Raw genomic sequence first — 14,359 nt, 5'->3', positions numbered from 1 at the left:
GTCTAGTCATCAGAAAGGCTGCCAAATGCTGTTAGCTTATATTTGCCCGGTCTCAGTTTTCTAGTCACTCACCCCCTTTCTATTTTAGCTTTTTCCCTATTCATTTCTTTCTTTCTTTTTTCCTTTCTTTTTTTTTTTTTTTTTCATTTGTTGAAAGAAGCCACCTTCAATGCAAAGTAGAAATTTGTGTTACCTGAAAGTGTGTGTCCTTTCTTTGTTTGTTTGGTGATGGGTATTTTTTTTCCCTGCGCATCTTCAGTGCAGTCCTTAAATTTTGTTGTTGTCTTTCTAGCCTTGTTTGTAATGCAGTCATATTGGGGGATGGGGTTGGACAGGATATGCCAGTAGCTGCAGCAAGACATGATGCTGTGGTGGTGGATGGGAATAAGGGAGGAGTTTCCCTTAAAGAGCTCAAGCTCCCCTAAGCTCTTCTACCTGAAATAACTCTGAGGAAAGGGAAAGGCTTTGCAATTTTGGGAGAGAGCAGTGGATTGGTCGTGGTTTTCCTCAAATAATTGAGACTTTGGCAGTCATGTGCATGGTGGTACCTAACATAATGGCAACAGAACACTGCTTTGATGTCATATGATTTTTTTTTTTTTCAATCAGAGAATCAGGCAGTATTCCTGCATGAAGGCAAGAATCCCACTGACTTGTACTTACATACAGCAGTGGTGTCAGCAGCAGTCCATCCAGAGGATGGCTGCTGACATCTCACTTCAGAAAAGGCCGTACATTTCTACTGTGATAGCGCTACTCTCTTGGCCAGATGGAACACAGCTTGCAGGTGTGGCACAGGGGTGTATGTGTAAGCACTCTCCCTTCCCTTGGACATCTCTCTGTGCCCGCATATGTGGGTATGTGCTCTATATGTGTACCTCTTCTGGAATCTGATGGGCTTGCCAGAGTATGAAGTTCAGGAGGAGAAGTAAATCAGAAACTTGCTCAGGATTTCTTTCCACCATCAGCATGTGGCTGATGGTGGCAGATGGGGGCATGCAGCAGAGCATTTAGCATTCACCACGAGAAATAAGGTCCCCTCTGTTTCCCTCGTGTTGGTTCAGAAGCTAAGATAGCAATTAGCAGAGACGAGCCTGGCCCCTTGGCAGGATCTGTGTGCGGTGCCTTGTTAGGGCTTGGCCTCCGCAGCACATTGGCTGCCTCCCAGTCCCACAGGAGGCCCAGGCTGACGCTCCGGGCTTCCTTCCAACAAGGCGGGATGTGTGGGTTGGAGTGAGGCATGGGGGGTCCCAGCTCTTGAGGCACTGAGTATTGCTTTTCTTCAGGCAGTGCAGCCACAGAGTGTGGCCCAGGCAGTGGCCTCTCCAAGTGTTGTCCCAGTGCTGAGGACACACACTGAGCACTGCTGTGAGTGGATGTGTCCACCAAGAAGGGCTTATGTTAACATCTATAGTGACAAGCTCCCTATCAGCCCTCTCCTGAAAAATCCCACCTCTAGACCATGCTGAGAGAGCGGCAAGCACTAAAGCTGCTGCATTAGAGAAGACCAGGGTTGCAGGATTACAAAGCAGCTTGGGGTTGCTTGCCTGGGGTTGTTCTGGTGAAGGTGTAGGGACGTTGTTACCACAGAGCATCACTGTCACATGTGAGTCTGTCCTGGTGGGAGTGTCCTACTGCAGCAACCTAGTGCCTGTGCCTTGAAAAGTATGGGCTTGAGATGCACGCAGGTGCTGTGTGGCTGAGTTGTGTGCAAAGGGGACTGTTTGCTGCTTCAGACACTTTGGAAAAGCACTCTGGGTGCTTTTCCACACCTGTGTGTTGGAAACCTTGCCAAGAAGATGAGCTGGTAATGCAGTTATGGACAGGGCATCTTTGCTCCTTACAGCTGAGAAAAGGTCCCTGCTTTGTCCAGAAAAGCACTGTCCTGAACAGCAACCAAGTCGTCTGGATGAAGCTGAATTCTTATTATATAGTGATTAAGTTAATGGCATGGATATGTTTGGAGAACCCACTGGGGAAGATTCTGAGGCTTGGCAGGGTCCAAGACTGTCACTTAGATGCTGCACCACTCTCAGTGCAGCATAATTTACCCCGTGGCTAGATACACTGGGATATACTGGCAGGTGCAAGCTTCTGCTTACCTCAGCAAGCAACTGGCACATAGGTAGTCATATTAATGCGATTCTGAACTTCTCTTAGATTATCCTCTCTTTCACCTTGAACTCAGCCTATCATTAACCACAGCTACATGGCTTTGGCCTCAGAAGCAGATCCTGGCCAGCCTGCTGGGAGCAGAGGTGGGGGATCAGTTTTCAGTGCAGCACCTAGAGATGCATCTTGGGGCCAAACCATTCAAATGCAAGTTGGTGTCTGGTTTCAGAGCTGTCCCCCCTGATAATTTTCAGAATAGGTTTTTAGGTCTCGCCACCCTGTAGTTTGATTCAAAACACTTTTGTACTCCAGACCAGTTTCTTTTTATTTTTTTCTAAAGGAGTGGGACAAATACAGCTGTTGATGGTTGGCTTTTTTGTTGTTGCTTTGGACTTTTTTCCTCCCAAAATCTCAGTTCCTCCTTGGGCTGTGATATAAGGTGGCCAATTATCTGTCATTACGTGATCCCTGAGATCCCTCTGCACAGATGGTTCTCTGTTACCTCGAAACAATGGGAGCCACTGGGTGCTTGGCACTTGGAAAATGAGACCACCCATTTTTGCTCCTGCTTTGTTTCCATCAGTTGAAAAAGCAGCACAAGGAAGGGAGGGGTAGCAAGGTTTTTCTGCAGCAGTGTATTTGCTGCAATAGAAACTGTGAATTGCTTGGTATGCATCCATCACTGCAACATGACCTTCCCTACCTGAGTTGTTAAAGGAAGAGGGTAGTGCTGGCAGAAAGTTGAATTGCTTATTAATTGCTTTGTAATTTAGCTAATTAGTTTTGTCAAGGCTGTAGAACATAAGGGGTGTGGCTGCTTATCTTCCCAGTGTTTCACCTTTACAAGTGCAAATTATCTAAAAAACGTAAAATCATCATGTTTGGTGTCTTATTTAAGTAAAACCATCATGTGTGGTGGTCCATGCTGTGGATGGATGTAGACATCTGAATCTCTGCCTTCTTAGGCCTATGCGCCTGGCCTGTTGCCTCAGACTGTTCATGTGCCACTGGGACCTTTTCTGAAGTGTAGCAGACATTTCTGGCATTCCTTCCTCTGTAGTGCAAACTCCCAAAGTAGGGCTGCCCAAAAACTCCTATGTAAAATGACCAGCTCTGGATAACTGCAGTGTGAGAGTGTGCAGAAGTAAGTTAAACTGAACAGTATTTTCCCGGCAGGGGAGAGCGTTGTTACTTTGTTAGGAGTGGGCTGGGGAGGGAGATGAAGATTTTTGCTTTGTGCATGTGGTAGATAAGTCCAGGGTCTCTTTTATCTTTGCAGGTAGTGGCCGTGGAAGCAGCAGTTTGCCTCCTCAGACCATCATCAATGAATTTCCAGAGTACGGCACTGTAGAGTCAAGCAGGCCAGCGCCAACGGCTCCATCGACGAGCCAGGCCGAGCCTGTAACTCACAGTCCAGAAAGACGGGACAGTCACCACCACGTCAGGCCTGTTCCTCAGTGCGCAGCTCCTGCTGATAATTTGAGGCCTAATGCAGGGGCAGTGCAGCTTCACACCCCAGAAGAAGGTCTGCAACCTGTGGGTAATCTCCCAGAGATTATGAAAATCTCTCGGCAGCTAGAAGCAATAAAGGTGCAAGAAAGAGCAAATACTTCTCTCGATTCAGAGACGCCAATGGAAAAAAAGAGTGTTACTGGCAGCCAAAATGTGCAGGCAGCCAGAGAACCAGTTCCAGCAGGCCAAGAAAAACTCTCAGACATGCTTCTTCCATCTGAACGAACAGCTGAGGAAAAAAAGCATTTGATCATAGAGAAAGATCTGGCTTCAGTATGGGCTGGAGAAAAGCAGTCTGAATCCTCACAAGCCATAAGTAATAAAGCAGAGGAGGTCCACACAGCTCAGGAACCAAGCTGTCATAAACAATCTGTGACAAACCTGGAAGTATTCAGCAGAGTGGAGAGGGGGACAGGTTTTGAGGAGTTTTCAGAGTACAGTCAAGGCAAAATGCAAACAGGTCTGGAGAGAAGGCTTGCTAAAGAGCCAGCTGCGAGTAAACATGTAGAATTTCAAGGTGTGGAGATCTTATGGCTTCAAAAAGCTGAGGAGCAGAAAAGAAAGAAGCACTCACTGCTGGACTCTGTGTCTGTGGAGAGGAAGGCGTTCCCCAAGACATCCAGCCACCCTGTGTCACCAGTGGTCTCCCCAGGCTTGCTTTCCTTGCCAGACAGTGCATGGAGTGAGGTCTGTGAAGACCCAAGGCTGGGACGTGCTGCCTCTGGAGCCACTCCTCTAGCACTGCTCGATGAAAGTAGGAAGGATGAAGTTTCTGTGAAGGACAGGAAGAACTCTGGTGAGGAGGAGAAGGCTGTGCTTGCAAGAGGCCAGGGCAGGTGAGCTGATTCTAAAAGGGGAGCAGGGGTCAGGCAGGGGTTCTTTTGTCTTGGCATGTGGCTTGTGCCTACCTGTTTAGGAGCTAATGAGAAGCAGCAAATATTTCTCTGCTGCCTGTGGTGTCGTGTTTACAGAAGTGGTTCATAGTTGGTGGTTGGTTAGTGCCTGAAGCTGGTACTGAAGCTACTTCACACTATCTTACTGAAGTTTGCAGTCCATCTCAGGTTTTGAAACAAAGATCAGAAGTCTTGCTGTTTGCACAGTGATGTCTGTGTGATGAAGCTTCTGTAGCAGGTGTAGTTGGGATCTGGACATGTCATGTAATTAAAATACAGTTGGCATGCAGGCCTGGCCATATGCACCTGAACAGATTTTCTGGTTTCATTGAGAGTTCATGCAAGAACAGTGTGAGAACCTTTGAAAGGTTGGATAATAAAGACATTTTATCCAGGGCCGTGTAGATCATAAAAGGAAAGATATTTTATCCGGGGCCATGTAGCTCATAGGAGGATAAATGCTACAATATGTGCTTTCTATATTACCTAGCTAGCTAGCTAGGTATGTTTATATCATTTAGCAGTACATATTGCAAGAATGGCATGCTGTTTTGCATCCTGATTTGCTTGCTTTTCTTTCCTGATGGACATCTCCTGACAAAACAAAGGGTTCCACTGGTGTGCTCTGAGCAAACCATGCTGACTTTGACATGGAGAGATGTTTCCTGCTGAGACAACAAGATCTCTACAAGGGAGGCTCTCCTGCCTCTGCACCTCTGGATCTGTGGAGTTTTGCTTTGGGATGGGATTACTTGGGCATGGGATTACTTGCGTTGGCTACCCTAACCTCTGTCACGTTGAGGAGCCTCACAGTATTTGGTGCAGCAGAGAAGAAAACTCTGAGGGATGGTATACCTTGCATCAGCAAGCAGGCTGAGTCTTCTCCCTTCAAATTTGGTTCCCCAGGCTCCATGTTTTTAATTACATGGACTTCGTATTGCATTTTGGAGTGATTTCCTTGAGCTTTTTGCTGAAGACCCCAATCCTAGGACTGCAGAGATAGCAAGTTATCATTCAAGGGCAGAGGTTCCATCTGGATACACATCTCCAGCATGTGCAGCCTCTGACATGGCACTGGTGCTAAGATAGATGTTACATATTGTGCTTTTCTCCTTTGCAGGTAAGCAGCCAATATAATCTGTTAGACAATATTAGGCTGTCTCCCAGCCCTCTTCTTTTACCCAGAAAATAGTTTCTTTCTATGTCCCTGGAGAGGAAGATGATGCTAATAAAGAGGGTAGTGCAAAAGAGAAACCAGCATTTTACCTGCAGTGCCCTCTGTTTCATAAAGCTGTGTTGACCTTTTTGCTCAGAAAGGTGGAAGGTGATAAGGGTTGCCAAAAGTCTAGACTTTGCCCCCAAACTGAAATGAGTTGTTTCTGGTTAATTTTCAGGATGGTGGAGGAGGGGGAAGCAGCCAGAGGAGGATACGAAGATTTCCTTGGGCAGAAGCACTCTGACGTCTCCACTGATCTGTACAGCTCACAGTTTGAAAACATCCTAGACAATGCATCTTTGTACTACAGTGCGGAATCGCTGGAGACATTGTACTCGGAGCCCGATAGTTACTTCAGCTTTGAGATGCCACTCACTCCCATGATCCAGCAGCGCATGAAGGAGGGTGGACAGTTTTTAGACAGGACATCAGCCTTGGGGCAGACAGATGTCCCTGACAGGGAGGTCAAGGCATGTGGTGAAGGCATCGCCAATGGCTTAAGGGATACAAGCGAAACACTCTTCAAAGGAGACGTCACAGAAGTCCCTCGTCTGGAAAGGTAAAAGTAGTGAGTGAGCTTTCTATGTGCTTGGAGATTGTTCCCCAGTCTCTGTTTACTTCAGTGTACTGTCACAGGGTGTAGTTTTGCCTCTTAACACTTAAAATTTTCTACAGAGAATCATTTCCAGGGTGACTGCTGGAGAGAAATGAGCCATCCAAACCTGTCATTCATAAGAAGAGTGCAAATTTACATTATGAAGGTTTATTAGGCAATGCTGATATGTTGATGAAAGTCTGTCTGATATTATCACATCTCTGGGACCTGTCTCTGGAGGAGTTAGTTATTGGTTACAAATGAACCTTGTTCAGTTCCAGTTCCTACCTGAATTTACTGGCAGCAACTTTAGGAGCAGTAACACTTTGTGTACACAAATGAGTTGTCCAAATGCAGTTTGTGATCTGGATGTTAAAGATGTGTCTCTGGGCATAGTGTTTCCTCTCTTGAGGCCAGTGGGAGTTTAGGACATTACTTCTGCTGGGATGAGATTTTGCTTCCACCACATTCACAGGTTAGCTACTTCTTTCATTTGTGCACGTACTTCCTAAAAGAGGAGTGAGCATTCCCAAAAACGTTAGAAATTTCTGTTTAGGTAAAAGGGGAGGGGAGAAAATATATTAAAAGAAAGAGTCATTTGAGAAGCAAGAACTAGGTTGAGTGGTTGAAAAATACTGTACAATTGTAGGAAATCACTCTATGTGCAAACTTTTCTTATAGTGTGCAGTCAAAAAGAGTAGGGACAATGAAAAGTAGCCACAAAGTAGGAGATTGAGTTAAAAGCAGAGTGGTGAAGGTGCAACTCACCTGCAAAATGGTGAAGGGCCTTGTGAGGGACAAAGATGCCTCTGGTCTTCATCCTCCAGAGACAGGATGTTATCTTAGAGTCCAAAGACTATTCCTTTAGATGGAATTAATCTAGTTCGAGCTTTCCAGGGAGTAAGGGTGGGAGATGTTTTATCTGTTTTATTTCTTTTATGTTAAAATGAAAGAAGTCCTTTTGAGCAGAAGTAGTTTTGCTAACTACCGATTAAGGTACAGTAGGCTCTTAAAATAAAAGGATAAGGACCTTAGAGTTTAAAGTATTTTTCCCTCAATCATAGAGTGAAAAAGGTCCTTCTGTGTTTAAATCTTGTGCATGCATGGTGCCTGCCAATAGGCAGTAAGTGACTGCTAATCTGCAATAACCTGTATGGAGCCAGAACCTGAGGTCAGTCCTGAGACTTGCAGCTACATACATATAGCAAAATCAAAGACTGACATAAAACTGGACAGGGGAGAACAAGCAGTACATCCAGATCCTGATTCTGTTACTCCATAGTTGCAGCATCTAGTATCTAAAATATACTGTCAAGTAAGGCCCACATTGGCTCATCAAGACAAAAATTATCACAAAGACAAGGTGTGTTTAGATGAGTCACATCAGATGCCTGCCTAATGTGGATTTCAGTTAGAATTAATTTTAGTTTAGATTTGCAGCCATATGATAAATCAGCAGTAGATGTTTAAATAGTTTTTCCTCAATTAAAAAAAAAAAAAAAAAAAAAGGAAAAAAAGTGTTCCTGGCTTTTTAGGGACAAGCTTCAAGGGCTCACCTAAGGTAGGTGCCAGTAGAGAATGTCACCGCAGCAGGCTGACTAGCCACGAGTATGCCCAACAGAGTAATCCTCCCAACAATAATCTTATAGCCAACACCACCCTTCCTCCTCCGGTATTCCGGTATCATGTTGTATTGCGCCAGGCGTGTATGTTGTGTGGTGACTGACAGGCGGCTGGCAGGTCGTGAGTACTACTTTGTTGGAGGCAGTGGGGAATCACGGTGTTAGGAGCGCGGGGAAGCAGTGTGTGCGTGCTGGGGAGGCGGGAGGTTTATCGCAGAGGGGTCAAGCCGGTGTGTCACGGTGATGCTCAGGTGAACCAGAAATAGCCTCCTGAACCCTGGCGGCTGGAGCTTGAAGGCGCGGTTGTGTAGCCTGAAGCAATCCGTGACATAGGTTTACCTAAGTCAGCCTGTGCGATGCGTGTGTATGGCACCTCTGCGTCTGCTGCTCTCGCTTCCTACAGTGTCATGAGCCTGCGGTTGTGCTTGGGGCTGCAATTCCTCACACGTAGTGCCTGCCTGGCGCTGCAGAGCAGCGGGGGCACCCTCCGCAGTGGTCCAGCCCCCGGAGGAGGAGGGTAGGGGGAGGCAAGCCCTCCGCCCCGGCGTGCCCGGCCCCGCGCGGCCGAAGCGCTCCGTGCGCTTTGCTCGGCCGCTGCACCCCACTCCCGCCTGGAGGAGAGCGGCGGGAGAAGCCCCTCCCAGAGGGGTGGGGGTTGCTGTGGGGGCTCGGCATGTGGATACTGGCAAGTGCAAAGGGAAGCGGGGGGATTTCGGGTGCGGGGGATATGGGAGCAGAGCGGGGCAGTGTGGGACAGCAAGGAGCATGAGACCCCCTCCTTCTCCCCCGACGCACACCCTCCTCCCCCCCCCCCCCCCCCCCCCCCCCCGCCCCCCTTGTCCGGAAACCCTACTGCCAACCCGAGGGAGCAAAAACCGAAAACAAAATCTCAGCAGTGGCTTGTGCCGTGGCATTTTGGTGATAGAAAAAGTGACTGGGGAGGGAGCATGCTTCCAAGTACCAGCACTAGTTAATGGGGGAGCAGTGTGAAACAGAGCAGTTCTTCTTGGCCCAGAGCAGAAGGGAACGGCCGATTTTAGAGCAAAGAGCTGGTGGTTTACACCTGGAAATTGGAAGCCTTATGCCAGTTGGGATAGGAGGAGCCAGGGCTCCCTGTGGCCATGCCCTCCTGCTAGCAGGTAGTTGAGCACCATAGGCTCTTTTGCACTTGTCCGGAAGGATCCAGAGCGTACCTCACACGGGAGTGAGATTTTGATGCATAAGGACAAGGAAAGCTTGCCTCGTAATGAATAAGCGGGAGGGTAACATCCTTCTCTGCTCTTAGGAAATTGCTGGCTTTGGGAGGGGTCAGCTCTGGTATGTGAGGGCCGGTCACATGCCTTCAGAACTGAAAAAAAAAAAAAAAAAAAAAAAAAAAAGAGGAAAAAAACTATTAGAGGCTTGCAGGCTGCAAGTTCCTATGAGCTCCTGGGTGTCTGAAGATTTAATCCCTGCTGTCCTCCCTGTCAGCTGCTGGCCGTGGTTAAACACAGTAAGTCCTGGCGAGTGGTGTATGATGGACCTGCCTGCTTTGACAGCCACCTGCCATACTTCCTCGTGGTAGGGGGATGTCAGCTGCCCCTGGGTTTTCCTGCAGGGCAGGCAGACTTATTTCTGCAAGTAGCCCTTTCTTGGCATAGCTTGGGTGCCCTTTGTGCCTGGCCAGTGGAGGAGGGATGGCTGGGGGACAAGGGAGTGCAGCTTGCCTTCCTTCGGGACTTTTTGGGTCTTTGGGGTGGAGTTTATTCTCTTTCAGTTCTCTGAGCTAAGCTCAGTTGGTTAGAACATGGTGCTAATAATGCCAAAACTGAGGGTTTGATTCCTGTGTGGGCCATTCACTTAACAGTTGGAGTCATGATCCTTTTGTGTCCCTTCCAGCTCAGAATGTTCTGTCGTTCTGTAGTGATTATTCCTCTGAGGGGAAAAGAAAATATTTCTTTTTTTATTTTAAGTCAGCTGAAGTAGCCTTAAATTTCCACAGGAGGGGTGGGAGAACAGGGGGAGGAGGGGTAGTGTGTGAGGTTTTAGAGGTGAGTGACAGCCTTGCTGTGTGTCAGGGCACCATGGTATCCTCATGAAATAGGCTGAGCCGCAGGTTGCCCGTGTAATGAAGCTTTGTAATGACAATAAGGACGTAGTATCTGTCTGGGGTGTGTTTGGTGCCCTTGTCTCTTTGTTATCCTTGCAGAGGCGTGCAGTCCGCACTGTCACACCTACGCCCAGGTGCTGTTCTCCTTTCCCATACCAGTGGGCTGTGTTAAGGCGAGCAAGGCTCACCTTTCTTTATTTGGGAGTTTAGTCTTTCTTTTAGAGGCAGGACGGAAAAGTGTTTGCAAGGTGGTACCAAGATACTGACCTTGAGTTTGTGTTGCCTGGACTAGGTGTAATCATTTGCAAATTGATTAAAATTGGTGGTCCAAGTGAGAGTGTGGTGAAAGGGATATGTTTACAAAGCAGTATGATATACCTGAGGGGAAGAGGAGTTACCTTTTCTATGTACACTACAGACAAAGCATCTGCATGACTAAATGTGAAGTGTGAAATTATCTCTATGATGATCTTTATACTTCAAAGACTGGACTTGTTTTAGTCTTCTCTTTTACTACACACTTTACAGCAGGCTTTCCATTCCATCTCCCCTTGTAGGCTGAATTGAGTCAGAATAAAAAACTTTAAAAAACCCACAAAACAACAACAAAAAACTTAGGGCATTTCTTTTCCTGCCGTAAGTGCCTTTTCCTGTTGTCTTGGGAAGTATTGTCTCTGTTGGCAGGACATTGACCAAGATTTTTGTAAATCCAGAGAGAAAAAAAATTGTATTGCAGCTCCTAATCCTCAAAAATGCTAAATATTTGCCACCTGCCATCGTCTTCAAGGAACTGCTAGTGCTCAGCAAATTCTGCAAGTCCTGTTATTTTTTTTCTCCTAGAGATGCAAACACAAATTTAGTTTTATATGTATTCAAGAGGGGAAGAAAACAAACTCCCTAAAGCAATCTGGTGATTCTCAGAATAAATTCACAAGAATGTAGCCTGAAATTCCCATGGGTACCAGGTTACTTTTAATTGTTGGGGCCTCTTGTAGAAGTTCCCATGGTGGGTATTTTTCCTCTGTGTATAGGTCATTTCCAGCCGTTTCTTACTTGGCACTGTGCTTATTCCTTCTTTAAGACAATAAACTTTGTTGACAAATAAATCCAGTTTTGATTCCTCTCTCTGGGCTGATTCTCTAAGTCTCTTCCCAGTTTATCAGTACCCACATGCCAGTTATATCTCTAGTTTTCAGTTTGCACACTGGTATTTTTGTCCAAAGTAGCTTGTATTTGATTTTTCAGAGTAGTTGTAAGACTCAATACTTTGGAATCTAACATGTAACCTTTATACAATCATTTTATTAGTCTATTTGATGTAGGTGTGGTAGAATTTTTTTGCACTTGGAAGATTCACTTTGAGACCCAGTTGAATTTTTTCATTTAGTGTGAAATCTGCTGAGATTCCTATTTTTCTGAGTGGATGTTTTTTCACCTTCATGCCTCAGTTCATGGCAGACTCTATGACCAAGGAGTCATAGGTCAGTCAGAACATGGTACTTCATATTTGCTGTCATCCATATGCCTAGGATAAGGAAGGTTATTCAGAGGGATGGCATTGGTTATTGTCCTAGAAAAGCAAATGCATCAAATGCATCTGCAGCTGCAAGCAAACAACCACTGGAGCCCATTTTCATCTGTCAGTTGTTGAGCCACAGCTAACCACAATATGCTGGAATGGGTGTAGGTTAAATCCAGGTAGAGATGAAGTGGCACAGTTCACAGGGGTAAATTTCAAAATGCCACTGGCATTTTGACAGCTGAAGATTTACCTTGTTATTTATTACACAGCCTAGTTGTGTTGTGTTACACTATTGACCTTGATATTCCCTCAAGGAATGTGTCATCACTTTATCAAGGCTCTGGAGATACTCTGTACAGAATTTGCCTTTGCTCTGGCTAATGAGGTGCATGGAACACCAGTTTACAGAGTTTGTAAAGCTGCTTCTAGTTCCTAAATAAACTGTTGTTTTAGAGGAAAAAAAAGGGCTGCTGACTTTTCGCCTCTTCAGTTCCTGGTGTCCTCTGAAAATAAAATGAACAAAACAAAAATCCAGGAGCTGACAGAGAGAGAAAAGAAAAAAAAAAAAAAGAAAAAAAAAAAGTGGAGCAGCTGATCAGTTTGCTACACAAAGCTCCTCAGTATAGAGCTGTCAGCAGCTCAGCTTTTAAGCTGGCATCTGTTGGCCCATCTCCATTAAAGTCAAAGCCATTTAGGTCAGGAAGGCTTGATTCACCAAAACCGAGGCGTCTCTGCCAGCTCTGAGCTGGTCCCGAAGTACAGCCTGCTGTCTCATCCATTAGCCACGACTGGCTGCTAGTCAAGCCCCTCTCCGTGTTATTGCTGATTAAGTCTCTTCTTCCTCTGTGTGTGTGCTGGGATAGAGAGAGACAGAGCCTGGAAGCTGGCAGGAGAGCACAGAGAGGCATGCATGCCTTCAGATGAGATGCTGGAGCAGCGGTGAAGAACAGGGCACCGTGCATGCAGACTCCTTTTTAGCACAGCTGGGTGAGCTGTGGGTTGGTTAGTGGTTGTTTTTTCTTTGTTGTTTTTTCTTTATTCGCTATTCTTTTTGAGGACAGGTGTTTCATTTTGCTGCATGGTTTCAATGTAAAGCTCTTGTTTGATACTAGTGCCAGTGATCAAGTGCTTTATCTGCACATTTGCAGGGACGCCTGAACCAAAAGGTGTATACACATGTGCTTTTATGCATCTCCCGGTTTTGCTCCCTCCCAGGGAGGACCAGCTGGACCAGCTGCCTGGTTAATATGCTTCTCCTGAGCCAGTCTCCCAACAGTTAAACTAAGCCCAAGCACAGAGGGGAAGTACTCTGCTGGCTTCCCAGTTTCGGTCCTATCCTGGAGGGCCCCGCAGGAGCCTTAGGGAAGGAGGGTCATGTGGGTGCTGAACGCAGGGATGGTGACTCTTGACACCTGGAGCAGGGCGCTGAGGGGAGAGCTTGAGGGCTCCTGAAACGTGTAGGGGCTGAGTGTTTTCTGAGCAAGGTCATAGGTATGCAGTGCATTTGTTGGGTCTGTTTTTTATTTTTATTGGGGCAGGTGGATCAGACCCTGAATATGGGACAATCCTAATACTTTCAAGAGACCAGTCTCTGTGTCTATGCATGTCAGGAATATCCATTTCAGGGACGAGCCTTTGAGTACCCCTTGTGGTGAGGACCAGGGTTTCACTTTCTAGGCATGGTGACATTAATGTGGTGAGTGTCCCTTTGTGAGCACTAAACCTTGCTGTAGTGATGTATGAAGCCTGAGGTCAAAATGGAATCAAACCTGAAGTATTTTTAGCAAGACATTTGTACTTCAGGTGGCAGCGGGCCAGCATGTCTGTGTAATAAAGTACGTGCTGTCTCTCGGAAGGGCTGCAATCCTGTCCCTGCATGTGGCGGGACTTCTTGTTCTCATGCTGTGATCCTGTAATGACAATTGCATTTGCTTTATACAAGCCTACAGAAATGGTGTTTTATGAATGCTTTAGCTGCTACCTCCCTTTTTTACAATCACTAGGAATTATTTTAATGAAAAAAAAAGACAAATGATTACAGGAAGGAAGAGGTTATTTTTGAACAGCGGTATGCATTTCAGCCCCTGAAATTGACTTTGCATCTGTATTTTATTGATAACCCGTAGTTGATTACAGGGATTACTTACAACTTTGCTCCTCTCCGTGTGATGTGACATCTTTTTAATAGATGCCTGGTGGTTACTCTGGCTTGTGGACACTGTCCTTGCTTTGTATGTCCTGTCTGGTGCTGTGCTTCTGAGACACCCACTGAATTGAGTTGCAGCAAAGTGCAGCTGTGTCAGTCCTCAAAGAGGGATCTACTTCAAAGCATGTCTTTGAAGAGAATCCATACGTAGGACTTCAAAGCTGTTTAAACCATTTGGAGTAAAATAGCACACTGAGTCATCTGCTAGGAAAGGGCATTATTTTTATTTTTTTATTATTTTTCTCCCCTTCCTACAGTTGTATCTTGGAGGAGCCCTGGAGCTGAAGGTAACTGGCAAGGTAAATCATCGCTTGAAGTGCTTTTGTGCTCACTCTCTCTTGGCCCTGAAGAAGCTGGTTTGGAGCTGCAGCAAAGCTGCAGCACAGCCATTCCCAGCCCGTTTGTGTGGTCAGGTAATTTGTAACAGGAACTGAGTCATCACATCCCACTGCTGCTGGGATTTCTTCACTTTCTTCAGTGGGGCTGCTCCTTTCAGAGCTAGACTGTTCAAGCACAACTTTTCAGGTCCTTTTAAACAAAATTCAGACTGTGCCACTGCTTATGTCTGGTCTGCACTGAAATGTGAAAGGAT

The 14,359-nt window shown here is 46.2% G+C and overlaps 1 protein-coding gene across 5 annotated transcripts in view; it reads left to right on the top strand.

Annotated features, from left to right (window-relative positions):
- PSD3 (pleckstrin and Sec7 domain containing 3) overlaps nt 1-14,359 on the top strand; it is a 119,278-nt gene that overhangs the window by 25,234 nt on the left and 79,685 nt on the right. For 3 of the 5 annotated variants that reach the window (XM_088054687.1, XM_005530931.3, XM_014259658.2), the window contains 2 exons: nt 3,392-4,460; nt 5,912-6,292. In XM_088054687.1, the coding sequence (XP_087910813.1) occupies nt 3,392-4,460; nt 5,912-6,292 (1,450 nt within the window). Of the gene's footprint in view, nt 1-3,391; nt 4,461-5,911; nt 6,293-9,359; nt 9,443-14,024; nt 14,067-14,359 lie in introns of those variants that run through there. The other 2 variants (XM_014259660.2, XM_014259659.2) reach the window with 2 other exon arrangements.

Source organism: Pseudopodoces humilis, chromosome 4, assembly GCF_049639895.1.
Source record: "Pseudopodoces humilis isolate 2021_Gansu_Grassland_sample_001 chromosome 4, ASM4963989v1, whole genome shotgun sequence".
NCBI lineage: Eukaryota > Metazoa > Chordata > Aves > Passeriformes > Paridae > Pseudopodoces > Pseudopodoces humilis.
This window is presented reverse-complemented; position numbering and strand designations above follow the sequence as displayed.